The sequence below is a fragment of the Lacerta agilis genome, chromosome 16 (genome assembly GCF_009819535.1).
Source record: "Lacerta agilis isolate rLacAgi1 chromosome 16, rLacAgi1.pri, whole genome shotgun sequence".
Classification (NCBI taxonomy): Eukaryota; Metazoa; Chordata; class Lepidosauria; order Squamata; family Lacertidae; genus Lacerta; species Lacerta agilis.
The window spans coordinates 24,904,872-24,918,658 of NC_046327.1; the positions used below are offsets into that span (position 1 = coordinate 24,904,872).

General features: G+C 45.6%; 1 protein-coding gene across 1 annotated transcript; it reads left to right on the plus strand.

Annotated features, from left to right (window-relative positions):
- The first annotated feature begins 1,876 nt into the window (after nt 1-1,876).
- Nucleotides 1,877-9,805, plus strand: LOC117061203 (protein Wnt-4-like). Its single transcript, XM_033173891.1, has 5 exons — nt 1,877-2,145; nt 3,121-3,359; nt 5,657-5,788; nt 6,455-6,597; nt 9,023-9,805. Exons 1-5 carry the CDS (start codon nt 2,063-2,065, stop codon nt 9,488-9,490), a joined length of 1,065 nt encoding a protein of 354 aa, XP_033029782.1. The 5' UTR covers nt 1,877-2,062; the 3' UTR covers nt 9,491-9,805.
- The last annotated feature ends 3,982 nt before the right edge of the window (nt 9,806-13,787 follow it).

Below are 13,787 nucleotides of genomic sequence, written 5' to 3' on the forward strand. Positions count from 1 at the left end.
TTTGTATACTGCCCTTGATATGAAGATCTCAGCATAAACTCACAAGATACAAAACACAAAATACAAAATAAAAACAAGAACAGAACAAACCCATAGCCCTCCTTCCCACAAACGCATTTAAAAGGACATCAGCCAAAGGTTGGTTGAAGAGGAACGTTTTCGCCGGGCGCTTAAAGATGTATAATGAAGGTGCCAGGCGAGCCTCCTTGGGGAGAGCATTCTGAAACAGGTTGTCCCCGTAATAGCATACCCTCCAACATCCTGCTGACACTCGTTTTTCGGTCCAGAGCTCTCGCGGGAGCCAGATGTCTTGCGCTAGAGTGCTGGAATGAAAAACTGGATGTTCCGGGATCCAATGGCTTATATCAGGGATGTCCAACCAGTCGACCATGATCAACTCATCGATCCCCGGCAGCTAGCAGTCGATCGTGGACTCTATTTCCTCCATGGGGGAAAAGAACATCTGACCCCTCCCCCTTCACTCGCGCACAGTCGCAAAAACGGCTGACGGAGTTATCACTGTGATCTTTTGGTGAGCGACTTTCAATTTGACTTGCTCAACAACTTTGGCCCCCCCAAAAATGGGTAGATCACTGTCAGCTTTTAATTCTGGGAGTAGATCGCAGTCTCTTGGGAGTTGGATGTCCCGCAGGGCCCTAGTCTTGTTGGACAAAGTATTCCACCAGGTCGGAGCCAACACTGGAAAAGCCCTGGCCCTTGTAGAGGATAATCTGGCTTCTTTTGGGACCAGGACCCTTAAGCTATTGTTATTTGTGGACCTTAAGGTCCTCTGTGGGGTATACCAGGAGAGGCGGTCCCATAAGTACGAGGGTCCTAAGCCACATAGGGCTTTAAAGGTCAGAACCAGCACCTTGAACCTGACCCGGTACTCCACCGGGAGCCAGTGCAGCTGGCAAATCACTGGATGAATATGCTCCCATGGCAAGGTCCCCATGAGGAACCTCGCTGCAGCGTTCTGCACCGGCTGGAGTTTCTGGGACAGTTTTCAAAGGCAGCCCCGCAGATAGTGCAGATGGGGCCCAAAGTATAACCTCCTCATTTTAAAATGAGCCTCGCTCGCAACTATTGTATCAGGGATGAAGAGGCTCTCTTGCCTCTCACACATTTTGTGACGTCGTTGTGAAGGCACAATCATTCAAATCCACAAGAAAAGAAACAAGAAGTTTTGTCACCCGTGTCATGTGCTGGGGTGGCGTGTGGTGGGTGAGGGAGAAGGGAGCATGCGCTATCTTTAAAAGGCAGATAATATTTGCCTGGTCTCTTGCGAGTGTCTTCTTGCAACTGACAGTACAAGGGTTCAGCTTCCCTCGGACTCCTCAGAAGGACAGCAGCGATTTCTGAAGGGAATTGATTTCTGTCGAGATTCTCCCTACCCAACTTAGAGAGTTTAAATTCTGCCCAGTTTCCATAGGCATCCCCAGTCTTTGACTAGGGGGAAAGCAAATTGACCCAGTGTGAAATAAGCTATTCCCATAAACTAGGGTCGGCTTTAGTTGAAGTGTCACCGTTTGTCTCCCACACAGCTGCCTCTGTGTCCAGCGTTTTAGGAGGGGCTGCAAAATCACCAGCAGGGAAAGAGCGAAAGGGCCTGGTGAGCAGCAGGCAGAGCTGTCTGTGTTTGCTGTCACCATGAGGGCCGTAGGTTAGAACGGAGGCATCTCCACATCTGCAAGGGAGCCAAGCAGGACAGCCAAGTCTCTCGCCAGCCCAGGCTTCCCTCGGCTCTCCCTTCCTGAGAACCAGCGCTGGGGTGTTGCTTGAGTGCTTAATCGGACTGGTGGGTTGAAGGAGGAAGAGCTGGGCAGCTGAGCCAAGCGGAAAGGAGGATTGTGATCCCCTAGCCGGGTTACTGAGCGACAACCATCTAATGCCAGCAGGATTTTGAAGTGCCGAGGAGCTCAGTTGAGTTGGGAACTCTGCCCTGTAATGAACTTGCATGGTTTGTGGCGTGAACCTCTGAGGTTGAAGAAGGAAGAGTTTGCGAGAAAATATAAAACATCCATCCTCAGAGTGGGCTTAAGAGAACCCACTTTAAAAATTCATGGTGTTGCGGTCCAGATATGTGAATCAGTGGGTGAACCGATCGGAGCTGCTGGCTGAGAACCCTGCAATGAATGCCTCTCAGTAAGTAAGAAGTCGGCGTGGATGAACAGGAGGAGCTAACATGGTTTCCAAGCGGGCCGGAATATTTGCTTTCTGCCCAGCTGCCGGACTGCTTTTGGAGTAAGCCTTCAGCAGAATTGGGGAAGGCAGGCAAAGAAGAGGGAGAGTTAAGTATCTGGCAAAGTAGCAAGATGGAAAGTGTCTACCTGTGCTCAGTGCTGGCTTTGGTGCATCATGCCCTCGCTTTGACTTGGCTGTAAGTAAACCCTAGAATCACAGAATGGTAGAGTAGGAAGGGACCCCCGGGGGTCATCTAGACCAACCCCCTGCGATGCAGGGGTCTTTTGCTCAACATGGGACTCAGCCCTGAGATTAAGAGCCTCGTGCTCTTACCGACTGAGCTACTTGGCTTGCCACTTGCCAAAACTTCGCAAACGGGTTTTAGAGGAAGGGGTGGAGTTGGTGGACAATACTTCCTGTGGGATGAATTCACTGGAAAGTGAGAGGGACACGCTCCAAAGGAGAAATGCAGTCAGAGGGCTTGAGGCGGATGACTTCACTTTGTTCAACTAGAGTGGTACCTCTGGTTACGCATTTAATTCATTCTGGAGGTCCGTTTTTAACCTGAAACAGTTCTTAACCTGAGGTACCACTTTAGCTAATGGGGCCTCCTGCTGCCGCCACCGTGTGATTTCTGTTCTCATCCTGAGGTAAAGTTCTTAACCTGAGGTACTACTTCCCAGTTAGCGGAGTCTGTAACCCAAAGTGTTTGTAATCCAAGGTGTTTGTAACCCGAGGTACCCCTGTATTCTGTTGAATAGTAGCCACTTCTGACTATGGGGGGGAATCGGACAGGAATGCAGAAATGCTGCCACCTGCAAGAAAAATGCAGCTGGGTCATAATGACATGGGTGAGGGGACCGATTTCCCTTTTCCAAAACTGTTTAACAATCTTGTCTTAAATGCTTCCCCCTCCCCACCCTCCCTTTTGCATAGATACCTGGCCAAACAGCCGTCCCTCCGAGGGCTTGTGAGGGACCCCAGCGCCTGCGAAAGCTTGAAGGGTTTGTCACAGGAGCAAGTGAGGATATGCCATCGCCAAGCGGAAGCCATGGACTCGGTGAAGCATGGCGCTGAGGTGGCCCTCAAGGAGTGCCAGCACCAGTTTCGCAACCGCCCCTGGAACTGTTCCACCCTGCAGGGGCTGCAGGTTTTCGGGAAAGTTATTCTGCAAGGTCAGACTTCATTAATGACATGACTAGGGCATTCCAGTCAGTCAGTCAATCAATCAATCAATCAATCAATCAATTAATACACTTGTATTCCATCTTTCCTCCAAGGAGCTCAAGATGGGGCACATTGTTCTCTCTGCCCCTCCATTTTTTTGCTCACAGCAACCCCATGAATCAGGTTAGGTTGAGTGACTACGGCTTTGCAAGCACCATACATTTAAAGCACATGACTTCCCCCCAAAGAATTCTGGGAACTGTCGTTGGTTAAGGAGGCTGAGAATTGTGACCCTGTGAGGGGTTAAACTACAGTGCCCAGCATTGTTTGAGGGATGCCATGTGAAATAAATGTATGGTGTGTACGCAGCTCCACTGGCCCAAGGTCACACGGCACACTTCATGAATGCATGGGGATTTGAACTCTGATCTAGTTCTAGTCCAACACTCTAGCCACAACACTACTCCCATCTAAACCACATATTCTTAGTATCAGCTTGGGTTCTTATAGTAACAGCAAATGGAACCCTAACCCAATATACAATCTAAACTAAATTGACATACAGTGGTACCTCGGTTGTCGAACCTAATCCGTTCCGGAAGACCGTTCGACTTCCGAAATATTCGACAACCGAGGCACAAGGGGCGGCAAAGTCAATGGAGAAAATTGAAAAAAGCGCAGCGGAAGCTGTTTGACTTCTGAGGCGCATTTGAAAATGGAAGCATTTACTTCCGGGTTTCCAGTGTTCGAAAACTGAAACATTCGGCTTCCGAGACGCTCGAATACCGAGGTACCACTGTACCACAGCAGGACCCCAGAGTTTCATATTTCTGGTAAGTAAGAGGTTTTAGAATAAACACTAGCAAAATCTTTCTGTCATGGATGTCCTCTTTCTGCTTGGATTCCTCAGCTACCTCTGAATTTAGACTGCTTCAGTTTATTCAGTGGCTCAGTGATGCTCTTGTGTCTTGACAGTGAAGAAAGGATGAATGAAATTTGGGGCGAGGATTCTACCCAAAAGACACTAGCGAAATACCTATTTAACATAAGGTTTCATACTGCAAAGGCCTTCTGGGTGTGAGTACACTGTATATCTCTATAAGAATGAACATTGCATGCACACACAAATCCATACCCTCCAACATTTATCCGATGAAAAATAGGGACGTCCCATTCCATAATGATAATTTTACTATTTATACCCCACACATCTTACTGGGTTGCCCCAGCCACTCTGGGCAGCTTCCAACATATATAAAAACACAATAAAGCATTAAAAAAATCAAAGAACTTCCCTATACAGGGTTGGCTTCAGGTGGCTTGTGGGGTCAGATAACGCCGTACCCTCCAACATTTCTCCAATGAAAATAGGGACGTCCTAAGGAAAAGCAGGACATTCAGGGATCAAATCAGAAACCGGGATGGCTTCTCTAAATCAGGGAAATCCCAGGAAAATAGGGACAATTGGAGGGTCTGCAAATCTACCCCCCCCCCAAAAAAAATCATGGAAACTGCCCTAAAGGAATGGGCTTTGCCTGTGCTGCTGGCGTCTGTCTTGAGAGACCATGGAGTGCACCTCCATCGGGGTTGAAGCCAAACTTTTGCATTAGCAGAACTGAAGTGACCTCCCCAGAGCGCAAGCTGGGCAGTGTGTATGGAGGTCCAGGGCTGCCCAGACAACCAGACCCCCCCCCCCAGCTTTGGTGATGGGGTCCAAAGGAAAGTAGAGCAATATGTAGAAAGTAGAGCTTGGCTGCAGGAGTTACCAGAAAGAGGCATACAAGGCACCATCCAGCCATCTTAGAGATGCCACTCTGGATTTTTGTAGTGCTTGGGGCTTTCCTTCTCCTAGATGTGCTACCTCTTCCCAGGTTGACAAGTTCCACCTGCCTCTCACTTCCCTCTACTTCCCAAGTCAGTGTTTGGCTCCCCACCCCAAATAAATGGCAACCATTCACCTAGACTGGAGAAAATACAGGGTGGACTCTATATACAAAGGGGTACACGGATATACACACACATTCTCATACATTCAGAGGCCTTGCTAGGCACTGCAAAGACTCAGGGTAGAAGCCCCACAACACACATTTGTATAGGCTAATTTATTTGTAGAGATGCCTCTCGGAAATTAAGAAGGTGGGTGGGTTGGTGGGTGGGGTATCACCAGCCCTCTGCTTTGCAGTGCCCCCCTGCTCCCCTCCCATTTGCAAAAAAAAAAAATGCTTTAAGAAAGGGATAGGGCCTGGGGCTTGAGCCCTCTAAGCCACCTCTCATCAGCACTTCTGCTAATACATCTTTGCTGCAGGCACTCGAGAATCGGCCTTTGTTCATGCTGTCTCTTCAGCCGGGATCGCATTTGCTGTGACCCGAGCCTGTAGCCGTGGTGAACTGGAAAAGTGTGGGTGTGATCGCAAGGTCAGAGGAGTCAGCCCTGAAGGTAAGGAGGAATACAGCTGGCATGAACTAGTAACCGTGCCCCAGTCTATGGAGGAGAGCGTGAGTAATATGAGCAAGGGGAAATGTCAGGTTCAGAATGGAATCACTCTGGTGTTCCCAGCTACAGTATGTGGAAAAGTAAGGGGAGAGCTATTAGCTTTGACTGGAAGAATAAAGGGAGAGGCTCCTATCTGACCATAGACACCCTGATTTTGTTCTTGTCCTTAGGAGTAGGAGTTGCTGTGATTCATTTCTGCAGAAGCACAGAAAACCGCATTACATGCTTCATAAGAATCTGCTTTCTTTTGTTTTAAGGAAGTTGCTTGGACTTCTAGTTGCAAAAAAATACAACTGGGACTATGTGTGTGCAGTATAAGGCCTCCTAGATTGAACCTCAGAAGCCCATGGGGTGGTCGGAGGACACTTTTAGTGGTTAGAAACTAAGATTTTGGCATCCTAGGCAGCTTCTTTCCAATCTCCTCTACTAGAAAAAAATAAAATAAAAAAGGAACAAATACATTTTGGAAAATAAAATTTAAACGCCCCTGCAAATTTGTCTGACTTGTGCACGTTGCAGAATTCAGGTGCTCTGGTTGCGGAATGTTGAACATGCATTTTAGCACTGACTGTACAGAACTCTGTTCCCTCTTCTTCCCCAACCCAACAGGGTTCCAGTGGTCAGGCTGCTCTGACAACTTGTCCTATGGCATTGCCTTCTCCCAGGCCTTTGTGGACACCACGGAGCGGAACCGTGGTGCTTCCTCCAGCAGAGTACTAATGAACTTGCACAACAATGAAGCAGGCAGAAAGGTAAGTCTCATGCTGGGGCTGATCCATGCTGCTGTTTCGGCTGGGTTGGGAGCTTCCTGTCCCATACCATCCAACATTTAGAGACGTCCTAATCAATAATAGTACTACTACTACTAATAATAATAATAATAATTCTATCCCGCCATCTGGCTGTGTTGCCTCAGCCACTCTGGGTGGCTTCCAACATATATAAAAACACAATAAAACATTAAACATTTTTTTAAAAAATCCTTCCCCATACAGGGCTGCCTTCAGATGTCTTCTAAAGGTTGTTATCTTATCTCCTTGGCTTGGGGGTTGCATAACTCCATACCCTGAGAGCCAGTGTGGTGTAGTGGTTAAGAGTGGTAGACTCGTAATCTGGGGAACCGGGTTCGCGTCTCCACTCCCCCACATGCAGCTGCTGGGTGACCTTGGGCTAGTCACACTTCTCTGAAGTCTCTCAGCCCCACTCACCTCACTGTGTGTTTGTTGTGGGGGAGGAAGGGAAAGGAGAATGTTAGCCGCTTTGAGACTCCTTCGGGTAGTGAAAAGCGGGATATCAAATCCAAACTCTTCTTCTTCTTCTCCTCCAACATTTCTTTGATGAAAAGTGGGACGTCCTAAGGAAAAGCGGGACATTCTGGGATCAAAACAAAAACCGGGGCGGCTTCTGTAAACCTCAGACTGTCCCTGGAAAATGGGAACACTTGGAGAGTCTGGAATTCACCCTTTTGGGCATGGAATGCTTTGGTAAAGCTTTCCCCTCCCCTACACATGTACCTGTTTGTAGCACAAAGGTAGCACTATTTGTAGCACTATTTTGTAGCACTATTAACAATCCCCCCCCCCAAAAAAATTATGCTCATCCTCAACGTGGTGCATTCAGCCTATGTTGATTCCAGATCCTGCCCTGCACAAAGGTGGGTGTGATTTCTTGATATGCAATTGAACATTCTCCCCTTGATTAGGCTATCCATGCCTTTTCTTCCCTGCACATGAATGAAGTAGGAAGTGCTGATTGTGATCTTGCTGTACATGCCCAGAAGCAACATCATTGGGCCCATGTGGAAACATCCTCCATTGCTGGGACCACCTGCATCAGTTTTCACACTTATGCAGAATCCACCTTCAATGAGCTTTTATTTTCAGAATGAAAGCAGTTTGTGAAGAAACACTTTCCAGGAGTAATACACACACACACACACACACACACACACACACACACTAGATCTAAACTGTGTGTGCACTTTGTAGAAAAGAAACAGTGATTCTACAATAAAACGTTCACACCTGAATTCAGTGTTTTGCCAAATCTGATCATCCGCTCTCTAAAAGTTTTCTTCTCCAGTAAGAGAAGCTTCTGTTGTTTTGCTTTGTTTACATGGTGGTTTGAAATTTCTCAATATTATTGTTGGACTCAGGCTTGGGCTCATCTTATTGTTGCGAGGCGGTCAACAGGGCAATAATTTCCATTTTAATATATACCGGTATTTGCTGCTCTTCCCATGCCTCCATATCTGAGGGGGGGACTACTTATGAGAGGAGTTACCTCATGACATCATCATCTGGGTTTCTAATAATGTATAGAAAACAAGGCTAGCTACCTAGCACCTGAGATTGATACACTTGCTGGTTTTGTTTTTAAGGAAAGTTCTTTCTGGGTTTTTTTAACTGTGTTTTTCTTTTTAAAGAAAGCTTTCTGCACATATTGCAGTTGTACCTTGGATCCTGAACGCCTTGTGAGTCGAACGTTTTGGCTTCCGAACACCGCAAACCCGGAAGTGAGTGTTTCGGTTTGCGAACATTCTTTGGAACCCGAACGTCCGTTTCGGCTTCTACAGCTTTCGATTGGCTGCAGGAGCTTCCTGTAGCCAATCAGAAGCCGTGCTTTGGTTTCCAAATGTTTTGGAAGTCGAATGGACTTCCGGAACGGATTCCATTTGACTTCCGAGGTACGACTGTACTTTAAAAGTAAGCTGATTTCACCTTTAAAAAACCAACAATGATGGACAGCTGCAGGCACACAGCAGACAGCCTTTCTGACTTCCTGCACTTAAAGGAAAATGTAGCTGAGTACATCATGAGGTTTCAAGGAAGTGCAGGCACCTAGGAAGGCTGCAGAATGCACTCCACCAAAGAAACTCTTTATAAAAAGACAGAGCAGTTGCAAAACCCTTTGGCCACATCAAAAGTTAGGTAAATGCAGCAAAAACCTCCCTCCTTATCCAAGAAAACTTCACCAAAGTTTTCTCTCTCTTTTGATAATTTTCAAATGCAGTTTCTTTCCATGCAGATGGTGAGTATTTGGGGGCGGGGGCAACACAGACAAAATTTCCAGCACATGCGGGTTTGCTTCGTGAAGATGACAGACGGCTCTAGCTCCTGAAGTTTCTGCTACACGAAGGTTGATGGTGCCCTTGGAATCTTTGCTTCTGTTTTTTAGGCTATCCTGTCCCACATGAAGGTGGAATGCAAGTGTCACGGGGTGTCGGGGTCCTGTGAGATTCGCACGTGCTGGAAGGTCATGCCCCCGTTTCACCAAGTGGGCAACCTCCTGAAGGAGAAATTTGAAAGTGCCACGGAAGTGCACCTGAAACGTGTGGGATCCCGAAAGCTGCTGCTGCCCAAGAGCTCCCGCTTCAAGCCCTACGCTACTCACGACTTAGTCTACTTGGTGGCTAGCCCGGATTTCTGTAACTGGGACCCCCGAGGAGGGATCTTTGGCACAACAGGACGTCAGTGCAACAGGACTTCCCCCGCTGTGGGTGGCTGCGAGCTGCTGTGCTGCGGCCGCGGCTTCCGCACGGCTCAGGCCGAGGTGGTGGAAAGATGCAGCTGCAAATTCCGCTGGTGTTGCGCGGTGAAGTGCAGGCAATGCCGGCATCTGGTGGAAGTGCACCGCTGCCGCTAGGAGGGTAGGTGGGAGGAGGAAGGGGCCGCTTGCCAAGGAAACAGAAACCCTGGCTAGGACTCTTTCGTCCATCAAAGGGGCAGAAGCCAAGTGAGTCACAGGGCGGCAGGCTCCGTTGCCAAGAGCTGGGTGTGAGCACTTGGGAGGGACACGTTTCAGGAGCGTACCCACCATGACGACGTCTTTCTGGCAGAGGCTGCAGCAATTCAAATGGTTCGCTTTGTTCCGCTTTTCTTGGGACACTCTGTTTTTTGGACACAGGGCATGCAGCCAGCTAATTTCCTTGCATAGTAGAAATAAAATGACTTTACTAAAGAAGTGTGGGTGCTTTTGTGGCTGCGTGAATAGAAGCTCCAGTGTGGAAGATCTGAACTGTTGTATGGTAGGGGTGGGTACGGATGTGCAGTCATACCTCATGTTACGGCCGCTGCGGGATACGAACGCGCTGAATCCAGAAGTACCAGAACGGATTACTTCCGGGTTCGGCGATTTGCGCATGCGCAGAAGTGCTGAATCGTGCGGCGCAGATGTGCAGATGTAATGCTTCATGTTGCGTTCTGCTCATGTTGCAAATGGAGCTCCAGAACGGATCCTGTTTACAACATGTACTCTTAAAATAGGCTTCCCCTTCACATTTATAGTGGTTTCCTCCAGTGCTATTTTTCTGGAAAAAGAGGTGGCAGAGCTCACCTTGAACACCTTTGTTGTTCTCTTATAATGGCAATGGTGCCCACCTGAGAGGTGCCAGAACTGAGTTCCGGTGAGCTCCAGCTGGGGGAAAAAAACCCTGGTTTCCTCCATGCAGGATGTGTTCCTTAGGGATTTGAACACAGATCGCCATTGTATGCCTTTCTCCTTCTCCCAGTCTTCAAAAGGACTGCCCATCCATATTTTTCATTTTAAAAAATGCAACTTGAATGTTCATTTGAAAATATAATTGTTTTATTTATTAAAGGGAAATTAGTTTCTTTCTTTTTTCTTCTTTATATTTTGCTTTTATTGATTCCAAAAAGAAAACCAACAGTCAACAAAAACACTTTAACATCTTACAAAAAAGATATAATAGTTTTATAATACATATCTTCTATGGTGACTTCCCATCACCCCATCATGGTTCCTTAGTACTTTTTGGTTTGTTGCTGTAAGGTCCTTGGTTAGTTGCTCATGAGTAAGCAGGCAAAACTCCGAGTTTTCCTTTAAAAGTTTTATTGTGCAAACTATATGTTCAAACTATAAGTTCATGTCTGTATCAAGCGTCTGCAGAATCCGGGAATGGCCCCTTCCGGTTCTGACCCCAACAAGAGAGTTTCGATATACGAAAACCCCACCTTCCATTCTTTCGTTTCACCCTTCGACGCTTTTGGGTTGATGGAAATTGCGTGCCTCCTTCATCGCCCCTTGGGCTAGGGGAGTGCAGGGTCTCTCCGGCATCCTCAGAGCCTTGACCCTCCATCCCCTGAGAACCATGCCTCTCCCCGCTGGAAGCTTCACTGCTCCCTCCACTGCTAGAAGAAGTGCTGCTGGTCAGGTGGAGCCGGGGCTCTCTGTAGCATCCTGAGAGCCCTTCTACCACCTTGCGCTGCACTGGGGACAGTTCCCTGACAGTTGCACTTATCTTTATCACTAATAATACATCTTAGTTCTATTAATTTCTATGGTTTCCTTTGTTGTTGTTGTTGTTCAGTCGTTCAGTCGTGTCTGACTCTTCGTGACCCCATGGACCAGAGCACGTCAGGTCCCTTAATTTTTCTGTCATTTTTGCTAATTCTGCAAATTCTTAACAGTTTTGATTGCCACTCCAGTTTAGTCGGTGTTACATCTCCTTTCCAGTTTCTAGCTATTATAATTTTTGCTGCCATGGCAGCATAGAGAAATATCTTCCTCACCTTTTTTGGTATATCTGCGTCTATCATGCCAAAAAGGAAGGCTTCAGATTTTTTTGACAAAGGTAATCTTGAATATCTTTTTGAGTTTGTTGTAAACTGTTTCCTTTACTTTTCTACAGTTCCACCACATATGTAGCATTGTGCCTTTTGCCTCTCCACATCTCCTATAATTTTGAGGTGTTCCTATACATTTTTGCTAGTTTTAAAGGCGTTATATACCACCTATATAGCATCTTCATAAAAATTCTCTCTCAGCGTGTAGCACGTGGTAGACCTTAGGTCTTCCTTCCATAATCTTTCCGAAGACTCCATTGGGATATTATATCCAAAGTGTTGGGTCCATTTGACCATCACAGATTTTACCTCCTCCTCCTTGACCTCGAGGAGTTTATAATGATTTTATTCTGATTTTAATCTGATTTTAATCTGTATTTAAATCAATTGTTTGTTTTTATGTTTTATATTTTTTGATGTTAGCCGCCCTGAGCCCAGTTTTGGCTGGGGAGGGCGGGATATAAATAAAATTTATCATCATCATCATCATCATCATCATCATACATTTTAGAGAAAGTTTTATCTTTTGATTGAATCAACTCTTTTTCTAATCTAGATGGTTCTGTAGCAAAACTCTTCCTTGTATCTGATTTGAATGTCTCATTTAGTTGATGGTATTGGAGCCAGTCTGAGAGATGTGATCTAATTTCATCAAAACTTTTTAATCTAAGCCGGTTTTCCTCTTCTTCTAACAATACTCTATATAGGTTTTGGCCAGTTTCCTTTCATATTTTTTTCTTCTTCACTGCAAATGCCACTAAGGGTGATATACACCAAGGTGCTTTTGGTTCAAGTAGATCTTTGTGTTTGGCCCATAGCACATATAGCGGTTTTCTTATATGATTCTAAAATCCTTTGTGGACCTTAACCTTATCACACCCTAAATAGGCGTGCCATCCATAACAGTTATTGAAGCCTTCCAAATCTAATAAATCCATATTCTGTCATAGCAACCATTCTCTGATCCAGGAGAGGCAGGCTGCCTCATGGTATTATTTCAAATCTGGCAGGGGAAATCCCCCTCTTTCTTTTATATTTATTAATAATTTGTGCTTAATCCTGGGTCGTCGTCCCCCGCCAGATGAATCTAAAGGTGTTCTATTGCCATTCTTTGAAGCAGCCCAATCCCCCTATCATCAGAATTGATTGGAAGAAAAAATGCTTTTTTGGAAGTACATTCATTTTTATGGTGGATATTCTTCCCCAGAATGATAATTTTAACCTACTCCAAATCTCCAGGTTCCTTTTGATTTCTTTCCATGTTTTAATATAGTTATCTTGGAATAGATTGGTATTTTTTGCCATTAGTCATATGCCTAGGTATTTTACTTTCTTACAGATTGTCAGTTTCGAAGTTCTTTCCAGTTCCTCTCTTTCTTGGGCTCCCATATTCTTAACCGATAATTTCGTTTTGCTACTGTTATGTATTGGTTTAATATGTATACATGAGTTTCACTGCTAGTTCTGTAACTACCTTTCCCGCTCCAGGGTGATTCAAATGGGTGCGGTGACAGTTGCTATTGGTTAACTTGTTGGCACAATTTGGATCCTTACTCTGATTGGGTCCCGCCAAAATCTAAATGTATCCTTTCCCCAGCTCCTGTTCCTTTCCCCAGCTCCTGTTCTTGCCCTTTCCCTCCAGTCAGTCAAGTTCCTACTGCAATAAAGGAGATTGTTCTTGTTAGACTTGACTCCTAGCATATCCTTGCTAGCATGCTGAATCACTAGCCAGAGCTGATTACACGAAGATCTGAAATCGTATAAACACTGCACTCACGACATAACAGCTACTGTTCAGTTTGAAGCCTGCCACCTGACCAAATTCCTTGATTGTTTCCAACACTTTTAATAAGCTTTCCTTTGGATTTTCTGTCATTATTATAAGGTAATCAGCAAAGGCTTTTAATTTGTATGACTTCTCCCCTACTACAATTCCATTTATGTCTGTATATTCTCTTATTTAGTAGTTCCAATACTAGTATAAATAACAATGGAGATAATGGACACTCTTGCTTTGTCCATTTTCCTATATTACAGCCGTCTGTGACATTTCCATTTATGATTAGTTTAGCCCGCTGATCTGAATATATTTCCTCAATTCCTTTACAGAAGGTCTCTCCACAACCCATTCTATACATTAATCTTTTCATAAAGTGCCAGGATATGTTGTCAAAGGCTTTCTCTGCATCTACTAGCATTAGTGCTGCTGGTTTATCATTCCTGCTTTCTAAATATTCCAAAATATAAATCACATTTCTAATGTTATTTTGCATCTTCCTTCCCGGAAGTAAGCCCGCTTGATCTTCACGAACGATCTCTTTCAGTGTCTTTTTAAGTCAAAAGTTCTTTTGACACTG

Bases quoted from the DNA above. Each gene is read 5' to 3' on its own strand.
- LOC117061203 (XM_033173891.1), top strand. From the start codon at position 2,063: ATGGTGTTGCGGTCCAGATATGTGAATCAGTGGGTGAACCGATCGGAG. The intron at 3,360-5,656 runs GTCAGACTTCAT...TCTTTGCTGCAG, and splicing joins CGGGAAAGTTATTCTGCAAG to GCACTCGAGAATCGGCCTTT. The intron at 6,598-9,022 runs GTAAGTCTCATG...TCTGTTTTTTAG, and splicing joins ACAATGAAGCAGGCAGAAAG to GCTATCCTGTCCCACATGAA.